Source organism: Argiope bruennichi, chromosome 1, assembly GCF_947563725.1.
Source record: "Argiope bruennichi chromosome 1, qqArgBrue1.1, whole genome shotgun sequence".
Lineage (NCBI taxonomy): Eukaryota > Metazoa > Arthropoda > Arachnida > Araneae > Araneidae > Argiope > Argiope bruennichi.
Window position 1 is genome coordinate 77,326,520 of NC_079151.1, and position 15,624 is coordinate 77,342,143.

At 28.1% G+C, this 15,624-nt stretch overlaps 1 protein-coding gene across 3 annotated transcripts in view; it reads right to left on the minus strand.

Moving 5' to 3' along the window:
- Window positions 1-15,624, minus strand: part of LOC129981101 (cytoplasmic dynein 2 intermediate chain 1-like) — a 51,122-nt gene that overhangs the window by 24,560 nt on the left and 10,938 nt on the right. For all 3 annotated transcript variants that reach the window (XM_056091787.1, XM_056091779.1, XM_056091795.1), the window contains 4 exons: window positions 15,149-15,349; window positions 11,201-11,349; window positions 8,419-8,521; window positions 2,999-3,107 (listed from right to left, as the gene is read on the minus strand). In XM_056091787.1, coding sequence (XP_055947762.1) covers window positions 2,999-3,107; window positions 8,419-8,521; window positions 11,201-11,349; window positions 15,149-15,349 — 562 coding nt within the window. The remainder of the gene's footprint in view (window positions 1-2,998; window positions 3,108-8,418; window positions 8,522-11,200; window positions 11,350-15,148; window positions 15,350-15,624) is intronic.

Genomic DNA, 15,624 nt, shown 5'->3' on the forward strand with positions numbered 1-15,624 from the left:
GATTAAAAAGAACACAATAAAATGCAAAAATAACAAAACACGCCCAATATATTTAACAAAATCCTTTAAATCCTCAAAATCGGTTATTCAAAATGAAAATTTAATATTAAAACATGAAGATAATATTTCATAATTAATTTTTTCATATATTAACATTTTGTTTATTTATTTTTACATGTAATAATTTGTAATTGATTGCTTTAAAGTATTTAAAACATTTTATAATTTTCTAAAAGAAGAAAAACTACCTTCCTATACAAAAACCTTTATTTAATAAATTAAATTATTAAATAATATAATATCTTATAGTAAAATCAGTAGATAATAACACTAATTAAGATAATATAAATAATTAAATTAATATAGCCAACAGCCTATTTAAAAAATTTTCATAAGGAGCAAAACCAGGAGGATTTTCTACTCTCTCGTATAAAAAGAAAGAAAGAATAATAATCGTCAAAACAAATAATCTGAGGAAGTGATCTCTCCAAAATTTTCTCGCATACTCTTTTATAAAGGTGTTATTCCTTCTTCCGCATAAAATTATGGCACGAATGATTTGTATGGCATTAATTACAAAATATGGCAAACAATAATTACAAAATACTGATCTTTGGATGAAATTAGCATTTTTATGGAATCTATTGTGTGATCTTTGGTGATTAACCTGGCATTTAGCAAAAGGTACTCGAAAATCGAATTTGAATTTCAAATGCTTTGTTTCTAACCGATCAAAATCAAGATTTGACATAGAATTGCAACTGTATATTTATTACTGAATTGTATATTAAATTAATATTATCGAGTTATCGCTTTAACGTGCTTGTGAAAGCACAGACAGACAGAAAGTCAATCCCTTAATGGATTTGGTTTTAAATTTGAGACATATATAGGTATTTAAATATTAAATCTGTGCGGCAAAATTTACTTACTTAATTCTCTTCGTTTTATAATTATCTATATTATGTAATTGTCGGAACAACTCAACTGGACAGACATACTTCTTTTGGGTGAATTTCGCTCAAAATTAGATAGAAGTCTATAAATTTGGTTGTAAGGCCATACACCATATTTTATACATCTAGCTCATAGCTCTTTTCAGTTGCCATGTACACATACAGACATAATATCAAAAATGTGTTTTTGAATTCAGTGAGGTCTCGAGAGTGGAGATTCATCAAAATTTCGAGTTTGAACTGTACTTCCTTTATACTTCGTATACAAGAAATTAAAAAATGATCTCGAGATTTGGATGATTCTACATGGTTCAGACTTCTTAAGTCCATTTTTTTTTTTTAAATTATGCATGTACATTTGTTTTGAAAAAATTTTCTCTTCATATATTCACACGTATGGTGAACACGATAACTCAAAAATGCAACGAAACAGATATATGAAAGTTGACATATAGTAATTACATCAAATCTGTACACCCATGCTTAATTTGGAGTAGCAATAAGTACTTTGTTGAAAAGGCACGCTTAATTTCTTCGCTATACTATCAAGATTCTAAGGTTGACAGGTGTATTGGTGCTTGTTTTCAGCTACTATTTGAAGGAAAGTTAGAAAATATATCTTTTAAGTTTTTATGTTAAAACATAAAAAAGACTTTGGAATGCTTTATTCAGTACATTAATGGTAATTAAAAAAAACTCCAAAAAGTATAGTTTTTTTTCCCCCTAAAAGCTCTGATCGATTGAAAATCCAAAATTCAATGAGTTAATTCCTAGTTTTGCTAGATATTGGCCCTTATTGTTTCACATTTTGGACAAGTAAACAAGAAGTGTTCTACGATTTCGATTTCTCAGCAGAAGCTTGTTGGATTGGACATAGTGATAAATCAAATCTAAGTAATATTTTGGATTGACGGGGAATGTTTGGGCATGCAAACGGGATCTGGAAATAAATTAAGAGGGTATATGTTTGTCCGTAACGGCCATTCTCCAATCTGGCATTTCTTTAACATTAGTTTGTTCGGCAATAAATTGATTAGGTCAAATTACAAAGGCAAGAACATTCTTTATAAAAGATGTTTTGAAAACATGTGCTTATTCAAATAGGAAGGATAAACATTGTTTTTATTTTTAATAGATTCCTGTTATCATTCGCCTCCAAGGAAAATCTGTCAATTTTATAGTCGATGTCACTCTTTCTTAATAAAAATATTTGTCGCTTTTATGTGCATGACAGCAATTTTATTTTCTTGTATACGAAATGTACAAATAGAAAATATTGCAAAAGACAAAGAATTCGAAAATTCGAACACGCAATTTTGACAAATCTTTATTTTTCTGACCTTTCATCGTTTGAAAAGTACATTTTTGGAATTACGTTTATCTGTCCGATTCTTGCTGAACTAAAAAAATACTGTGAGCAAGATGGATGGAATTTGGTAAATTATAGATTCAATATGAAAATTTCTATAAAATTTTGAGCGAAATCCCTGCTAAGAAATTCTGTCTTTTCGGCTGTAGAATATAAGTTCACACGATAAGTACAAAAGAGCGAATAACCTTAACAACAATTTTTTAAACTTTCTCAAATTTTGAAAGAAATCCATTCACAGGAAGTCTATCCGTTTGGTTGTCCGAGCACAAGTGGAAACGATAATCACAAAATGTAAAATGTTTGGCAAGGGGGGGGGGCACAAACTAGACTGTAATCGATTTTCTTCACCATGCTACTTGAAGCACAAAATGTTCATGTGCGGAATTCTGGTAATAAAAATCTGTATTTTTAACATCCATGGCTTTGCCGAAGGTTCACAGTTTATTCGGTTAGAGAGTAAACCAGAAACCATTCCCACTAGTTATCGATAAACTAGAAATGTTCGGTTACATAAAATGTAAATACAATAAGCTTTGATTGCTCGTTATAAAAGACGTTTTTTACATGAAATATACAAGGAAGTGGAGCAAAGAACTTCTGGTTTTCTTTTTTTATGAAAAAAAGACATTATTTAATAATCAAACATTTATAGATAAGTTATATTTCTAACCTCCATATCCAGAAGTCCCTTTAGTAGGAAATTGTGTCCATTTATTGACTAATTCTATCTCACAGGTCTGAACTTCTTCATCGTCACAAAGCTCAGTTTGTACAAACACCTGAAAAAAAAAAAATAGAAAATGAAAGTGATCGAGCACTACATTCTGAAAACTTCAACTAGACAAAATGTAGTTGTATGATTTTCGGTTTAGATCATCATGCATTTCATTTATCAAAATGTTCAGTGCTGAGGTTTTCTAAACGGTAAATGAAAATGATATAAAATGATCGAATAACAATATTTCCCACTTCTAGATTAAAATTGCAATGAAACATTACTTCCAATATTAGAAATGATATTTGAAAAATAAAGCATATTTAAAGGCTCAGAATTCGTAGTTAATGACTAACGTGGTACTCAATGAGTTAAAAAAAAATGTTGATTTTCAACTGCATGCTCATGAATTAATATTACTAAATTTATTGAGAGAAAAAAAAAAAGAAATGAAGCAATTTTTCTTTCGATGATAAATTGCATTTAAATTGAATAATACATTTATAACTGCTTCTCGAAAAATATATAAAAAAAAGTTCACTATTATTTTAAAAAAATACAGCCAATTTCCTACAAAATGGAACTCTTAGAAATATTACTTGAAATTAATTCTTAATTGATTTTTAAACAAAACTGTTTTTAAAATATATCTGAAATGGTGTTTAAAAATTGATGCATAATTAAATGAAAATATATGATTACAAATAATTGCATAAACATGCTTAAACAAGGATTCTAGGCATTTGTAGATTATTTGATCAATTTGTTGATTCTAATTCATACTTTTTAATAGAACTTAATTTCAGACTTTAGAGGGTTTTTTCTATCATTCTTTATTTCTGTCGAGGAATAGGGGAAAAAAATCAAAACTGAATACTTGATCTGAAAATGCGGAAAGTATCTTATTTATCAATAAAAAAATATTTTGAATTATAATCATAACTTTGCTATCTTAAACTTATTAACCAGAGCCGGCCTTCTCTACGAAGGAGCCCAGGTGCAAAAAACTATTTGGGGTAATAAATATTTTGTAAAATAAAAAAATTAAAAAAAACTACAAATACGAACATCTATTACTATTGCCTGTTTATTTAATTCATAATTTTATTTTTGCTATTATTAGAAGAAAATTACAATTTTTTGCAATTTCTTTTTCGATGCTTAGTGTGGCAAGTACATTTAAGCGTTATGCACACATGCTTGATTTAAGACAATTCTTTATTAATTTTAATTAGTTGGAAAAGCGCTCAGTATTTATTATAGTAATTGGCAATGTAAAAAATAGTTTTAATTTAGTTAATACATTTAGAAATAAATCATCATAATTATTAATTAGTCTATATTGCAATAAGTATTGAGCGTTGTTTAAATCTCTTTCATTCAAAATCAAATCCCGTAGCAAAACAATTATTTGGATTAGGTTTTCATCTACATTGTTATCATAAAACGTTACAAAGTTTTGGGCACATTTTTCTAATTTTTTTTCTTTTTTTCTGGAGTGTTTATACCAGTGAATAACTTGAAATATTTTAAAATCTATCTTTTATCTGTACAATAACATATCATTTACAGAGTTAAAAAAGATAACATCTAAAATCCTCAACCGTTTTTTTTTATTTCATTTTCTGCTGTTTCGAAATATAATTTTTCCCTTTTTCAAATTCGTTTTTCAGAAAAATGTTCTGGAAGATTCAAATTACGTGCTATCGTTTTTGCTTCGTCTAAAAATGAGTTAAATTTTGTTCTTAAATCTTGGATTTTAGTTTTAATTTTATTGGCTAAATTGAAAGCCCAGTCGAGAACAACTGTGTTTACTTGAAATTACTTATTGATAGTGCTATATTGGAAATTATTGCAAACCATATTATTAAACACACAATAAATATCCTTTCTTGTATTAATTCCGTTAGACTTTTAGCTTCGGATACCGCTATATTATTGTCATTTGCATCAATAAATTCATTACAAGTTTGTTTAAACTGTATATACACTGTTTAACCGAATCCAATTTGGCTTACCAAATAGTGTCACATAATGGTTTAAGAGTAATATTTAAATTCTTTGTAGACTTTCCCATCTTTTTGTAGCTGCAGAAAATAAGCAATATAAACGATGCAATATCCAAAAAAATTACAATATTTATTCCTGGAAGCGGAATCGCAAACTAATAAATTAAAGGAATGTCATAGGCAAGGCACATAAATCACATAAGGGTTTAGAGCAATTATTCTAGATTGTACACCTTTATACAGTACACTCCCGCGGAATTGGGTGGCGCGGCCGCCGCGCGGATAATCCGAAAAAAGCTAAAAACGGGTATAGCAAAAGAGAAAACAGTCTTTCCAACTTTGAAAAATCGTTTTATGTACAATAAAACGTAAAATAAACAGCAGGAAACGTTTAACTAACGCTTAATATTTTAGTATATCACTCAAAACTTACCTAAAATGCATTTTGTTAATGAAAACAGAAAAGTGCTTTGTACTTACGAGAGGCGTCAAGGATGCACAGAAAAATTAATACATATGTACTGTTTTAATACTGTAATGTATTATGTAATTACAAAAGCATAACTGTAAAACTACACCTTTTTGAAGAAATCAGTCATTTGTGTTTGCTTCTTGCTTTGGAAGCATTTTCCCTTTGCTTGGAAGCAAGAAAGAAAACTTAGTGCGTCAGGCGCGGATAATCGGGAGTCTACTGTATTTCCTTTCATTGTTGCTACCGTTATCATATGCCTGCCCAATACAATCCATAATATCTAAATCAAGTCTCATAATATTTCTAATATAACTTTTTCTAGTCCTTCTCCAGTCACATCAGTAACTTCAATAAACCCTATAAATGTCTCATTTATATTTAATATTTTCTCTTCAAAATTTACATACCTAATAAAACCGGAAGTTTGCTTTTTATGGGAAAAATCAACTGTAGAATCCATCTGGATACTGTTATATATGGCTACTTTTGTATAGTTTTAATTTTGTTAAGATCTTCATTTCCTAACATAGGAATAATTTGTTCTTGTAATGTATGTGTTAAATCATATACAATTCTATTTTTGGGATTTTTTGTTGTTTTTGTATATAATCCATAAGCAAAGTCACATTTACTTAATAATTCAAATAAAAAATTTCCATTATTAGACATGTCTATTATTTCATGGTTTCCTCGAATAGGAAGATTATTACATGCTAAAAATAGAATCACATCTACAATTCTTTGAGATAACAATTTAAGTCGTTCCGCTTCCTTATTTATATTAACTTGATTTGTTTTATCAATAGCCGAGTGTAAATTCAGTCGTTTCAGTAATTATTTCCAAACAATAAATGAATTAAGTGACAAATAGAACGCTCATGATCTTGAATTACAATTGATAGTTATCTCCAGTTATTACAGACACTTATAAATCGTGGAACCTATAAATAGAGGGATTTCATTTCCTCTGGAAAATAACATACAGCAAAAACAAAATACCGAGTCTTGCGTTTTTAAATAAATCAACCAGCTGCGAAGTTGCAATTCACCATTTGGCACTTTTTTTAAAAAAAAGTAACAAGTAGTTGAAAATAATCTACCTTCAGCATTCTTAGCAAAAACTCCTTTGTGTCGCACCGGTCTGTTTATAACAGAAAACATTTTAAACTTAACAGTTATAATGCTTGGTCATAAACCTGTATCATTTATATGCACATGATCACATTTGTTACTGTCATTTGCATCGTTATTTTCTGATTCAATCCTATTTGTATAAACATATGGTTCTTCAAAGGTTTTCACTGTTTCTACTCTTTCATTGCAAGATTGTGCAGTTTGTGAGGAATATTTTTCGCCAGTTGAAGCTTGAATTGTAACTTCTGAAGTTGAAGCATTTTCGTTGCCAGACTTACTTTGTAAAAAAGAAAAGAGACATACTCATGACTAATTGAAATTTAGCCTTTCTTCCTTTTTTCGTTTTTTGAAGTCAAATCTCGACACCTAGAAGGATACTTCCTCGGCATGGACATGATTATATCTAACAATATTACATAGCTTATAGTATGAATTATCAAATTTATAAATGCAATTTAACAATAGGTGAGGTAAATTTATAATGTTTTCTTTGTGTTTATAATATGTTGCAAACTTACACTAAACTGAAATATATCTGTAAACTTCGTATATTTCAAAACCCATCTATTGTTCCAGTTAAATTTCTTCCTCTCTTCTTTCCAGCCCGCTATTACCATTCAGAACATTATTTTAGTTCTTGATCATGTCGGGGGCCCCTCAATCGCGGGGCCAGGTGCATAGCATCCGCCGCACCTCCCAGATTACCGGTCCTGTTACTAACTTAAAACTTTGCTTAGCTGGGAGAAAGATAGAAATACGATAGTATGACTAGAGAGGATCAATATTTATGTTGAACAGATCAACTTGTCATTTAAAACTACAAAAGCAGGAAAATTTTCTTGTCGTGAAGCCAAAAAGTAATGTTACGACGATTTTTCAAAAAGGAGATTATGCGTAAACACGTGTAGTGTTTCTCTTTAAATCAGGAATACTGATTTAGCTCTGGGGAAGAATATAATCCATTATTACTCTCCTTGGATTTAATAATGACCGCAGCCACTTAATAATTATCATAACACAACATCTAACTGCCTGTCGTATTACGTTATGCTGCAATATAATATTACAAAAAACAAATGCTACAAATGTTTTGGATTCCAAAATTAAAACGGCGTGAGTCATAGTGAGTATATGATTTGACATTATTAAGAAAGATTTTAAAAGTTAAGGATTTCATTTGTTCGACGAACATCTTGTTTCAAAACTAAAAGAAATTGGGGCGGATAATGTAATTTCGACTCGTGATCCGAAGACGAAAATGACACTTGAAAGATCCTCCCCTTTTACAAACTTCTACAATTATAGGTCATTTGTCAAGTTATAGACTGTTTGAATTAGGGCAGATACAGCATTCATCATACACGCATGGTAGATCTTCAGCAGAATCGAAGCTCAAACCATAGAGTCAAATATGAATTTAGTACAATAACAGAAACAAATGAATAGCGAAAGGGAGGAGAAATATGCTGGGAAGGCAAGAGACTCTTGCATTTAAATTGAAAAATAGGACCAAAGAATAAGACAAGATTCTGTGTCTTGAGTATAATTTACCTTCTCAATGCCACAGCTTAAAAAAACCTCTATAAATAAAGAAAACTTTTCATTTTTAGTTTGTGCAATTGTTGTGAATTGCAATATTAAAAAGAAATAAAATGCTACAAATAATTTATAAAAAAGATAAGAAAAGAATGTTCACATTGCAATAATATATTTAATGTTTTAAAAAAATCTACTTTTAAAATAATAAAGGATTTTTTTACCTGTTTTGAATTAGGCTTGTTGATAGAAGTGTATGTAACTACAGGAAAATTTATTTCCTCATTTGAGATATCAGCTTTCTCTAAATCACTGAGGGAATCGTTCCTAAAATATTGAAAGAAAAATAAGGCATTTATTTGACTAAACGCTGCAACTGATAATATGCTTATAATCTAAAAATTTACTAGAATGTATTTTAAAATAGATAAATAATTGATTTCAACTACATAAAGGGTTGAGCAAATTAAATTTTAAATTATACATTTTACTTATAAAAGTAATTAAAACTTACACAATGGCAGAGAGAGGTAAGTGACCTCCAAGACAAAAGATTTTTTTCCATCTTCAATTGTCATCAAAAGTGAGCAAATATTAAACCACTAGGAGCAATGTGATATTTTTTTTCACCCTCTTATCCTATTTAATTTTCTTTTAAAAAACATATAAATGCACTAATATTTCATCTCCTTGCAGTCCCTGAACCTGATGTAACAGGAACCTATTATACATTGTTTTTCTATTGCTACACCTCTTCTTATTAAATGCAATTTGTAATTCTTTAACAAAGAAATATATCATTATTTTTAAATGTATATTTCCTTTTGATATTGCATTTAAAAATTGTCTTAAAATTATTAGATAAGAAAACTACAAAAATTTTAATATTTTTTGAATGCCATATATAAATATTATATATACATAGTCAGAGTATTAAATATAATACAATTTAAAAGCTTAAGTATGTGTAATGTAAATTAATGTGTAATGTAAAATGTTTTCATTTAAACACTATTATTTGGAAATACTGTATAAGGATATAATTAGAAGTATTTGCAAATGTGCCGAGACATAGAGAAAAAAATAACAGAGAATATTAAAGAAAATCCATAGAAAAAATTTACAGGGTTTCCATTTAAAGGTTCAATTAGTCTCAACCTCCTGTTTGTTAGCATCAAGACCAATGGAACTTCTTACAAAATGGCAAGTTGTGTGATTGTGTTGGTTTGGGGAATCAAGAAAGGGAAGCATAATTGGGACTTCAAGATAAGAATGGATAATTTAAATAATTAAGAATAGAATATATCTTCAGCATAGGAATCAGAAAAGTTAATCTGGAAATCAAGTCAAAAAGCATTGATAGTATTAGGTCCTTGTTAAAGTCATTTCCTTTTGCTAATAGACTTTAAATTACGATTTCTTTAATATATATATATATATGATGCATTCAATATATATCACAATTATTGTAAGATGCCAGAAGTGGAAGTTTTTGTTTGACTACTCAAAAGGACAAAGAACTGGGGAAAAAATTAGATTATTCTATGAAGTTATCTATGAGATTGATATTGTCATTATCTATGAGATTGATGTCACAGAGTGCAGTCTCTTTCTCAAATGATTCGGTATGCAAATGAAATGGCAGAAAGATTGAATTTATCAGTTAAAACCAGAAGGCTTGATCTACTAATATAACCTCTTCTTTATTTAAGAATCCTGCAGCTCTGTCTTTCTATCACTACTAAGAATTATTAACAAACTAATGAGCAAAACTTTAATTTAAAAAATGGAATGGCATAAGCAAAACGGCATGCTGTTTTTCAAAATGAACTCATTATACAGTATTCGACAATTATTACAAGCAACTGACTGAAATGCATTTCTTCACCAGATATAATCGCCCTATGTTGCTTCCATAAATTACTGTATCATTGCTATATCATTTTATGCAAACAAGTTAAAAAAAACAATTATATAATTTTATCACTTTACAAGAATAGAAATTTTTTTTATTATTATTTAAGAACTGAAAATTAAACCAAAATAATAATATTCAAAAAGTTTACTTTAAACAAAAATTTCTCCATTTTTTTTTTTTTGAAAATAAAATCATTTTATTTATTTAAAAACATTTTTGCTACGATTTATAAGTAGTATTCCATAATAAGATTGCAGTACTGTTTTTAAAATAATATAATGTAAATAAGGTTAAATATCTTTCATCTGAGTAAACAAACGTGCATATCTATTGTTAGAAAACCTTCTCTAGCACAACATTACGTTATAAATATTTTCATTTTTCATCCGGTTCTGTGTTAAAATGTAAAGTCAAAAATGATAATCGAAGTAAATCAGGTAGTCAAGGGTAGATTAAACGCAGGCACTGGGGTACTTGTCGAGGATTCTGATGTGAAAAAGGCCCTCAAAACGAAAAAAAAAAAAAAAAAAAATGAATATATATATATGACTACATTTACAGTTTGCAAGAATCAAGAAAATAAATATTTTCTCATTTAATTCTGTAATTTCAAAGATTGAATAATTCATTTGCATTTCCGAGATGATTATTCAATATTTCAATCCACTTCAAGAAATAATTAGATAATTCCACTCTATTTCGACTTAAGTTGATTTGCTCCATTATATTGAATCTCAACCGCATGAGTGATCTAAAATATGGGTATTTCAGAAATAGCTAAAATTTTAGTACTTGATCTGGGAGCTATTTGTTATATGCAAACCTTTGTCATATAACTTAGAATAATCACCTTAGAATAGAAATAAAAATAATGAGATTTTAATTTAAATTGCCCAAGTTTTCAATGCACTTGATGATCATAATATTTAAAAATGAATTATTTGTGTACTATTGCATTTAAAAAGTAGACTAGATGTCAAAATAGCAGAAAATAGATTTTTGTAATCATTTTTACCAACATTTAGATTTATAGCAACAACATAGAAATGAAAAAACATATAAACCTGATAGCACATAAAGATACTTACAAGTGTTGATTAGTACAGTTTGACTCTTCTTTCTCGATTGCAGTTTGAAAATTTATAAATGATCGGGACAATTTAATAGGTTTCTTTTCCGGAAGATCTTTGATAGATTTTTCAGAATGCAGCGATGAACGATCACTCATTTTCAAATACTTTTCCAGGCAATAAAAATGAAAGAAAAAAGATAATCAGCAAAATTATCAATTATTGGTTTTTAATATAAAAATTAAATTATGCACATAATATCAAAACTTTATAAGGAGGTCTATAGTTAAACACAAAATGCAACTACTTATTATATGTAACGCAGCAATAGTTAAGAATTTATAACATTGCTTGCCATCGCAGTAAGTCTTCTGCTAAGAAAGATAGCTTTAGAGATAGTTCTAATGGATGCTGAATGGATGTCGGGTCAATTATCCTCCCCCCCCCCGCGATCATGGCGATCATTTGGCAGTAAAGATGAGAATTTCTGAAACTGCTGGAATTTTGACGATATTCAATTAAGACAGAAATTATGGCACTGAAATGTGATTGACTAAAAGACAAAAAAGAGGAAATCCCAAAAAGAGATACAAAAAAACGCATGAAAGAAAAACATACGAAAATTAGGAATTGAATAGTCAATATACAGAAAAAAAATTATCAAAATTATAGCTCATCAAGTTTTTATATTCATTTCAAAATATTTATAAGAAAAAAAATCAATAGCATATAATTTTCCTAAAGACAAATTAGGAAGTATATTACCAAGGACAAATTTAAATGTATATAGGATAACAAATATGAGGGGAAAACCAGTACTGTATTGAAAACATCCTTCACTAGTCTATTTTAACAAATATTTCTTTAATGATGAAGGGCTCTTTACAGCATATTTCGCACATTACTGACTTTTGATTTCTTTTTAATAGGTTTTTCATTAATATGATTCCCAAGGCAGTTCATAATTTGCTTTTGAGCATTAATAAAATTAGTACAACAGACAGCTTCACTTTGTGTGCAAGTTTCACATGTGGAAAAAATTCTTCATTTTTTAAAAATGGATATTACTCTGCAATTTATCAGCTTTGCAGGATATTTTCTTTCCAGTTTTCTTTGATGCTAGCTTTTTTAATAGAGAAAAAAAAATGTGCAATAAGATTATAAGAATAGTTTTTGATTGTATAAGTTTAAGCACAGAAATAAATTGAAAATGTTGAGTCTACTTTAAAAATTGTTATTCAACTATCTATGCTTTATTTTTCGGAAATCCATTGAAAGCTTCTGCTGAAAATTTCATTTCAACATCTATCAATAAATCTAATAAGAAATTTTAATCAACAAGTTAACAAGTATGAATCAAACATAATCTACCTATAAGACTGAACAGTGAAAATCCATATAGTGATTTTTACTCGACTAGAAACAATATGATTAAAATAAATTAGATCTCAAACATCAGTTAAGCATTTTCAATATTTTTAATTTTATTATATGTATATATATCTATACTTATAAATAAAGCTCAATGTGTGTGTGTGTGTGTGTTGGCGCTCTACAGGCCAGGTCATTTGACATACAGCTACCAAATTTGGTACATGTATACCTTAGAGGTCGGGAATGTGCACCTGGGGTCCCTTTTTTTGAATTTTTAATTAGAATTTTAATTATTAATTAAAAACTAACTTTCCCGCCAAAAAAATCTTCCATTTTCCCCACCGCCAATTGAGTAAGGCTTCAGTTTTTTTTTCCCTCGAAACAGTAATGAGGCTAGGGTTAACATTTTTCGGCTGATTATTTCAAACGATTCTGTTTATTTTCTTAATGTTTTATGCATTTAAAATTAAGCATTGTTAATTAATCCATGTTTCAGATTCATTATGAAGTACTTTTGAATTAAAATAACACAGAATAAAGGAAATTAAAAATGTCTAATCTGCATAGCGTTACCCCAACTGGCGTAGAAAAATTCACGCATTTGCGTTACCGTAACTGGCGAAGAAAATTCTCGCATGCGCATTGTGTTCTGATTGTTGACATGGCAACCATTATCAACGGATGATTTAAATTATTTTTAGGTTAGTTGCATTTTTTTGTAAGTAAATTGTATTTATGTTAGTTATATATTTTTTGTATAAGCTTATAGTTTTAAGTACATCGTTTTTTAAGTAGTTTTTTTAAACCTGTTTTCAATGATTTAAATTATTTTTAGGTTAGTTGCACGCTTTTGTAATTAAATTGTATTTATGTTAGTTATATATTTTTTTGTATATGCTTATAGTTTTAAGTACATCGTTTTTTAAGTAGTTTTTTTAAACCTGTTTCCGACCGATTATTTTAAACGATTCATTTTATTTTCTTAGTGTTTGATGCATTTAAAATTAACAATGTTTAATTAATCGATGTTCATGATGAATCTGAGAAAATTTTGTTGACAAATTCTTGAGATATTACATAAATTAAGAAAGATATTCTTTAGTGCCCATAAAGTTTAAATGCTCAGTAACTCTGTTATCAGTAATCATATTATTAAAAAAAATGATTTGTTTCAGTAAAAAATATTATTATATTAATTGCAGATTAATCATTTACACTTTAATTTAAAGCATAAATTCTACGGGAGGTAACAGAAAATTAGTGAGATACATATTACGTTATGACTGAAGGCCTTTATAATATTATGAGTGAATTATATGACTCTCAAAATTTGAAGTTTTAAAATATTTTGATGAAAAATCTATTAAAGTTGGAATTGCGTAAAATATTTAATGGTACGACCGGAGTTTAACCCACTGCTTGGCGCAATTTTTAAAAATCGCCAACAACTTTCTTGCGAAATGTTCAAAAGCAAAGGAGCAGATGTTCAATTATAGTGCATAATAAATATTGTCAGCTTTGGCGCGTTATCGCAACTTAGCGAAGAAGGGGATTAAATTCCGGTTCAACCTATTTAATTATTAAAATTTAAACGAACATTAAGATTGGCGAACCGGCTGGTCGCCAAAGGCGGCTAGTAAATATATAAATGTAAAATATTGCTATTAATTCAAATGAAACTATACCAAATAAATACTATATATCTACAAATATTTTATTATTTCCAGAAGCTTTATGATGTATGACTCAATATATATATATATATATATATATATATATATATATATATATATATATATATATATATATATATATATATATATATATATATATCATATTCTCATTTACAGCATATTAATCAATTATTAGAAATTATGATTTTTTTCATGCTCCTTATAAGCCACTTCTTGAAACAGTCTGTAACCATTTTATCTACATTTATTAAAGAGCTTCCTATCTAAAATTGCCTTGTAAAAAAATTACTCTTATGATAAGAACAATAATTTTTTCCTATTCAGAATTACAGTACTCCAACATTTAAAAAATTATATATCATTAGTCGATTATGAATCAATTACTCATCAAATTTAACACCTTAAAAAGTTAACTTAAACAAAAGCCTTAAATAAGAAAAAAAAATTAAAAGCTTCTTTCTATGTTACTCAATAAGCAATATTGAGTACTGTTATAGTTGAGATAAATTCATAAATAAGAAATAAAAGAAAATATAACTGGAAGAATCAAATTTCAACTGATCAGCTGCCTATGAAAATTTTATTGGAAAATTAATTTGCAAATGAAATTTATTATCATGTTACAAATATTAATCTGGCAATTTTTAAAATGCATCTCAAAGTGAAATCTGTGGTTAAGGAGTAATCATCAAAATGAAAGTTCATTTATTAGTCAATATCAAAAGTAATTATAATCTTTCCTCAATTCTGAAATATGATTTTATACCAACAATGATATTAGGTACAAGGGTTTTAGGATGTAAGTAGCTTAACTTAAAAAAAGCTTAACTTAACAAAGTAAGTAAAAAGCTTAAATAAAGCTTAAGTAAAAAGTTTAACTTAAAAAAATATGACTCACATTAATCTTTTCTTTAATGACAGGCATATTTAAGTTGTCGGGCACTTTAGTAGATTCAACAAGTGGAGAAGAATTTTTAAGGCTATTTTCTTCAATCTGAACATCCTGGAGGATTTCCTCTTGCTCTTCCATACTGCTACTTGTTGTATCAGATTCTGATATTGACTCAGTATCACTTTCTTCAAAGTCAGAATCATAATCCTGTAAAATATGAATTTATCACAAAATGCAATAAAAAAAAACCACTAAAAGTTATAAATTTTTGCAAGAGCTGTTTGTGAATAAATTTCTTTTAGGAGTATGATTAATTTTGCAGTTAAAAAACTTAAACATAAATTAAACTTAATTAATTATCTAAATCTTTAAAACACAAGACGAGTTTATTTCACTTTATTCTAATATAAATAATACTCGAACATATGTAATTATTCACCAGCAACAAAAATTTATGCTAAAAGTAATATTAATTTTTTAAA